This window comes from Egretta garzetta, unplaced genomic scaffold (assembly GCF_000687185.1).
Source record: "Egretta garzetta isolate BGI_Z169 unplaced genomic scaffold, ASM68718v1 scaffold333, whole genome shotgun sequence".
Taxonomy (NCBI): domain Eukaryota; kingdom Metazoa; phylum Chordata; class Aves; order Pelecaniformes; family Ardeidae; genus Egretta; species Egretta garzetta.
In genome coordinates, this window is record NW_009259179.1 from 2,055,819 (window position 1) to 2,062,149 (window position 6,331).

At 48.7% G+C, this 6,331-nt stretch overlaps 1 protein-coding gene across 1 annotated transcript in view; it reads right to left on the reverse strand.

The window, feature by feature from the left end:
• P3H2 (prolyl 3-hydroxylase 2) overlaps positions 1-2,634 on the reverse strand; it is a 15,651-nt gene extending 13,017 nt beyond the window's left edge. The window contains exons 1-2 of the mRNA XM_009635616.1: positions 2,488-2,634; positions 1,437-1,626 (exon numbers count right to left, since the gene is read on the reverse strand). Coding sequence (XP_009633911.1) covers positions 1,437-1,626; positions 2,488-2,589 — 292 coding nt within the window. The 5' untranslated portion in view covers positions 2,590-2,634. The remainder of the gene's footprint in view (positions 1-1,436; positions 1,627-2,487) is intronic.
• Positions 2,635-6,331: the final 3,697 nt, after the last annotated feature.

The window sequence follows — 6,331 nt, forward strand, 5'->3', positions numbered from 1 at the left end:
CCTGCGGAACCATCTGGGGCCCTTGGTCCAGGGGTAAACACTGGATTATGCTGTCCCATAAAGAACCATTCGGTTTTCTATAGGAAAGCAGTTGCACTACACAGCTGATTTCCCCCTGCGTGCCCTCACTTCTCTGTTTCTTTGGGTGCCTGAACAACTTTGGAGTTGTTACTCCCAGGAATATCTGGCCAAGCCAAGTCACCGTGCTTGCAGAGAGCATTTGGCTTGTTCTCAGTGCCAGGTGATGTGCTGAGCTGAGGACCACCACACCACGGCCGCACTCCGCACGGCCCAGCAGAGGAACACCACCTCCACTTGCTGGGGCTGCGCTCGACTGGCACAGCACAGACACAATTTAACAGAGACTGAAACCTGTTCGATACGCAGGAGCTTTCAGTAAGAAGGAAGGTGGGTTTCCTTTGCCACTGAAGGCTGCTTTCTTGGAGGGCTTGATATGGCCCTCGGTGTCCTGGTCATGGCTTTAGAAGCCGGCATGACCAGCTGACTGTTATACTGGTACCAAGTCAGCCCTTGCAACGCTCCTCATATTTTTTGCATGGGTAAATAAACCTGACAGCAGCTTCCCATCCAGTATGTTGGTGGTTTCTCATCTTGGTCATTTCAATTAAGATTTCTCAACACAAACAGAATTATGTAAAAACAAAAAAAATCTGCATCTGAGTGAAATACTTTCCACAAAAGCTTGATGCAACTCCAAGACCATGAGCAATAAATAAGATTTCTATCACCAAACAAACCTTAATTTATTGCTTTTTTTTTCCTTACGACTAATTAAATGTAATCTCATTTCTACTGAGAACGAGGCATTTTAATCCCCTCTGTGGCTCAGAGCCACACATGCAAATCTGAAGATTACACAGCAAAGTTCAATTCTCTCCAGAGATTTTAGTGAAGATCATAATTAGATTGGCCTCTGCTAATGACAAATCCATCCCTTTGGACTGGGAGGAAATCTATGTTCTGAGCCTTTTTGGCAACTTTCCTGGCCATCTGGAGTGTGGCCAAGAGGACTCTGCTGCTCTCTTCATATGCACTTAAAAACAGAAAATATAAACAGGGGCCAGCAACGTCTAGATTCTGGTGAGGTATGTGAGACTGTGTACAGGGGGAAACTGAGGCAGTTTATGTTAAAGCACCTATAATTCAAGATCTTACAGAAAGCTGAATATGCTTCACACATCTAGAAATGCAGTTCTTCCAGCCCAGCTTCTATTCAGGACCAAAATGAGATGTTCTAGTTCCTTGTCCTCTGTATTTGCCTCTTCTGGCCTTACCACTACCTCCTGCAGCGTTACTCACCAGCAGCAGTGATGGAAGGGAAGACACTTCACCAAATCCAGCCAAAGGCCCAAACTCAATTATTAAAAACATTGCAGGGCCAAGGGTGAGAACCCTAAAGACACAAAATATCTCACCTGCAATAGCTTCGTAGAGGCCAGCCTTATATTCCAGGTACTCGTTCTCCTCAAATCTCTGCGGTCCCTCGCACATGATCTGGCAATCTTCATCCTCAGAGTAGTACCCTCTCAGTGCGCGCTCCAAGAAGTCAATGGCCAGCTCATACTCCTCCTTGTCATAGTGCCTCACCCCAGCACTGTAGTCCTCCTGCAAAGTAGGTAAGCAGAAGACAAGACCGTGAGTGGGCTACACTACTCAGACCACAGCATCCTGCCCTTGCCAACTGCAGGTGATTTTCAAAAGAAGGTAGGTACAAGCAGTTTTAAGCCATCAACGGACTTTTGGACCAGTGGAACCTTGTAAACCTGCCTAAACACTCTTCTGAACATCTCCATACTTTGGGCATCCTCAGTGTCACTGCTGGATTATGCATTACGTGAAAAAACACTCCTTTTCTCTGTTTTAACTCTCCTACCCAAAAATGCTGAATGCCAAGGGAAAAGACTCCGCTTGACCCAGGCAGATCTGTCTTAGAACCTCCATTAATTACACCAAATGGCCCCTTCTCCTTCCTTGTGTCTTGTGAAATCAGAAAGTTGGGGGTGGCCCTGGCATTTGTGTTGGCCTTTCACTTTGGTGGAAAGATCTGCCACTGTTCTGCCTGCCACCCTGCACCCTCACCAGCACAGTTACTCATGTGCATGTACCCTGCCCAGGTGGGAGAACCCAGCTCGAAAGAAACACACGTGAGCTAAGATCTGTCCTTCAGTGCCCATGGAGGCATCCATCAAAGCTGCCTGCTGGTCCATGTTCACAGCCACAGATTTTCCCGGGGTTCCCTGAAGAGAGGGACCACGTTGGGGATGTAGCCATCAAACAAACAACAGAGAGCAGGAGCTGGCTTGCCTTAAAGGAGAGCGCTGAAAGGGAGAGTTTGTTTTGCTGTATTGTAATACAGACCTTGGCAAGAATCTCCCCATTCATAGGTGACGCTCTCTTGGCCTTCTACATCTCTTCTCTCCAGACTGTCTGACACTTAACCCGGGCACCTCTTTAGCTCAGACTCACCATGTGCTGCTTGGCCTCTCGGTCAATCAAGCTGACCTTCCCTGATGTGGTCTTGTAGTTCTCGATGTCCTGCTGTATCTCCATGTGTTCAGGGTTTGCCATGAAGAAGGTGTGAGCTGCATTTGCTGCCTCCTCCAGCTGGTTCAGCTGTAACAAGATAAGAAAGACCAGCTGAGTTGGTGGTGTAGGACAGTGAACACAGCAGTTTATGTTGCACCCCCTGACACCCATACCTCTGACACTCTTTTGACATCACTGCGCTGGGCAGTGATGGGATAGCCAAGGAAAACTTGAATGCAGAGGCTAAGGAAAACATCTGAAATGAGTGGAAAGCTCAGTGCAAGGGAAACTGGAAGAACTGGAGCTCCTGAGAGCGAGACAGGTTGTTTATCGGCCTGCAATGCGGTCAACTGGCGATGGGGTCCAGCCTCTTTTCCAGCTGCACCACCTCTGAACTCGGCTCCTCCAACCCCCTGCACAGTCCTGAGTGGAGAGATGCTCTCATGAGATATGAGATGGAGAGAGGAGGGGGAAGCAGCTGCTGAGACTATTCTCTCTACAAGCCTTGGGGGCTGAGATATGTCCAGGCTAAGGGTTTCTGCTTGTAAGCAGGGACTTGGGACCATTTATTAAGCTCAGCTCTGCATAGCCAGACTCTGCTGATAGTGGCAGAGATATAAAGAGGAGTTTATCTTGCTATATAAAGTTAGTTTGGATTTAGAGATTCAGAACTGAGACAAGACCTTAGTCTTTCACCCTGGAGAAAGCCTCCTAAACAAACAGAAATACTAGTGCTAAACACACTCAGAGCAGCTGCTGGGAGTGCAGGGAGCAGGGCAGATGTTCAGGTGAAACATCTGCATGACCTAGCAGGAGAGAGATCACTTCCATGGCTAATGCACTTGCTCCTGAAAGACAGCCAACACCACTGAGTAGCAGCAAGGTGGAGAGTCAGGCCCCTGGAATACGTCTGCAGGCTGAGCAGGCACACCCAAGCTTGTTAGCCAGAAGCAGGCTAATGCTAGCCCCAGCAAGGCTGTGTCCAAGTGCCCTCCTTGATAGCAAAAACTGTATCAAGCCCTGTGCCACTGCTTCTAGACTCCTTCCAAGGCACCAGAGCCAGTGAGCTCAAGCATGTCTACAATACACTACCATCATGGTATGGAAGCTCACCTGAAGAAACCTGCACACTTACCCACCAGACAACCCAACCGGCAAAATGATGAGAACTGAAACAGAGAGCTGCAGAGAAGCATGAGCTTCACACCCTGTTATCCTATGCCTGGAGCAGGGCAGAGAGGCCATGAGAGGTGAGATGAGGCCATGGCTGCCCTCAGGACCCTGCTCATCCCTGGGAGACAACATCGGCTTCCCTTTCAGCCAAGACATGAGAAACACCCAAAACCTCTTTCAGTGAGCCCTGCGAACTGCCTAGTACCCTGTGTTTCTCAGGGCCTCAGGGAGGTCACACAAACACTCATCACCAGCCAGGCATATCATAACTAGTTTCATCTCTGACATATGATTATCCTCAGAGATGTGGCTGAACCGTCAATTGTCCAAGCCGCCACCTCATTGGCAGGTTGCTTGCTACCTCTGTAGAAGTATTTGCAACCACCTTTGAAATTAAAATACACATTGGATAACACATGAATTCCTGTTGTGGGCTTGACATCTGGGTGAAACCATGGGGCCTTCTCCTTGAGGGATGCCCTGCATATGTATATGCTCTGGTGATTTTGCATGCACGGCTTGTGAAAGTTTTGTGGTGAAATACTAAGGGAAAAAATGTGAAGGATTTGCTCAGGCCACTCGGTTGCAGCAACAGCATGGCAAAAAGTCCTTTTTTTATGCCAAACACCACTCTGAGCAGGAATAGCTGGAGTGGGGCAAGAGCAACAGCTTTGATTCAGCTGGACAAGGAGAGTCCCCCTGGAAGCACTGAGCCCACACCAAATCACTCAGCAAATCTGTTCCTATTTGGAAAGTGGAGCTGTCTGCCAGTGTTAATAAAATACTCCAGTTGTTTAACTGGCAGAGTGATGCCTCCTTTCCTACTGCACGCAACGTTTGGCAAGACTTGGGAAAATACAGAGTGAAGACATGCATTATTTTTGCGAGGTAACCTTCCCTAATGGCATGGAGGGAGAGTGTTTTGGCTGCCAAGGAAGCAGCCGGTGCCCTTTGAATCCCCACTCTCAAACACAATTTCCAAGTGGCGAATGTTAAAAAATTACTGTAACAGGTTTCCTTTGGCTTTTCCTCAAAACAACGTGGAATTAGAACATGCAGCAAGCTGCTGAAAACAATTTTTGCATTACAAAAAGCAGATAGATAGATGACTGTGATTGGGAGCCCAGCTTAAAGGTGAGGGAAGCGGGGAAGATGTGGAGCACAGCAGGACACGCACTGAGCCTCCTGGCACGCAGCAAATCCCCCAGCAAAGCACCCAGCACTTTCATCTGGGTTGTTGAGATTAGGATGAGTGCAAACACAGCCTGCAGAGCAAACAATGGGGCTACCATGAGTCAAGCTGGTGGCAACTGGAGACATCACAGCTGCTGGCAATCACTGGCTGAGCTTGTCAGGGATGTCCGGGTGATTCTGATAGGGAGACACTGAACAGCAGCACACACCCAAATCTACCAGGGGATTTGTGAATTGGCACTTTTATATCAGATGAGCCATTCTGGACACGCTCTCACGTTGCTTGCTGGGGCACAGGGATGTTTTGAAAGCAGATGCCTGAATACTTGAAGACCTTTTGGAGGAAAAGCCCAGTCATCGCCGCAGGGCCAGACCCATGCCGGGTGGGCACTCTCCTAAATCCCATCTGCTGCTCTGCTGCTCCAGCACAGCCAAATCCCAGAAAGGCCAGGGCAGAGCTGGCCAAAGCAGCACGCGTGAATACCTCCAAAAGGAAGATGAAAGCTCCAGTCAGATGGCATCTCAGCCTGCTCTCCAGATCTGCCCTTTGAACACCAAAGCACCGCTGTGCGGCCATGCCCACAGAAACACAAAAAAATTTGCCTTGTGTAAACTTCAGAAGTTTTTCAAGATTAGCTCTGTGCTGACAAAGTATGCAGGGAAGCCAGCTTTTACTGCAAAACCAAGATCTATTGCAGTCCTTCGCTTGGACTTTTCCTAAGGACACCATAAGGACACCATCAGGACACCATCTCCAGCATAACCCCTTGGCTTCCCAGCAGGCGAGCAAAACAACTGTAAGAATTTTTTATCCAAGACAGCATAAAAAAACCCCCAAACCCCTTCAGTGTAGAAATACTGACATAGAATGACATAGACATTCCTATTCAGAAACATACATCCACCCAAGAGTACTGAAGGAGTTGGCAGAGGAGCTTGCCAAGCCACTCTCCATCATTTATCAGCAGTCCTGGAGAACAGGGGAGGTCCCAGATGACTGGAGGTTGGCAAATGTGACGCCTATCTTCAAGAAGGGCTGGAAGGAGGATCCAGGGAACTACAGACCTGTCAGCCTGACCTCAGTACCAGGAAAGATTATGGAGAGGTTCATCTTGAGTGAGCTCACCAGGCACGTGGAGGACAATCAGGGGATCAGGCCCAGCCAGCATGGGTTCATGAAAGGCAGCTCTAACCAACCTGATTTCCTTCTATGACCAGGTGACCCGTCTGGTAGATGAGGGAAAGGCTGTGGATGTTGTCTACCTGGACTTCAGCAAAGCCTTCGACAGTATCCCACAGCATTCTCCTAGAGAAGCTGGTGGTTCATGGCCGAGATGGGTGTACTCTTTGCTGGCTAAAAAACTGGCTGGATGGCCAGGCCCAGAGGGTGATGGTGAATGGAGTTAAATCCAGTTGG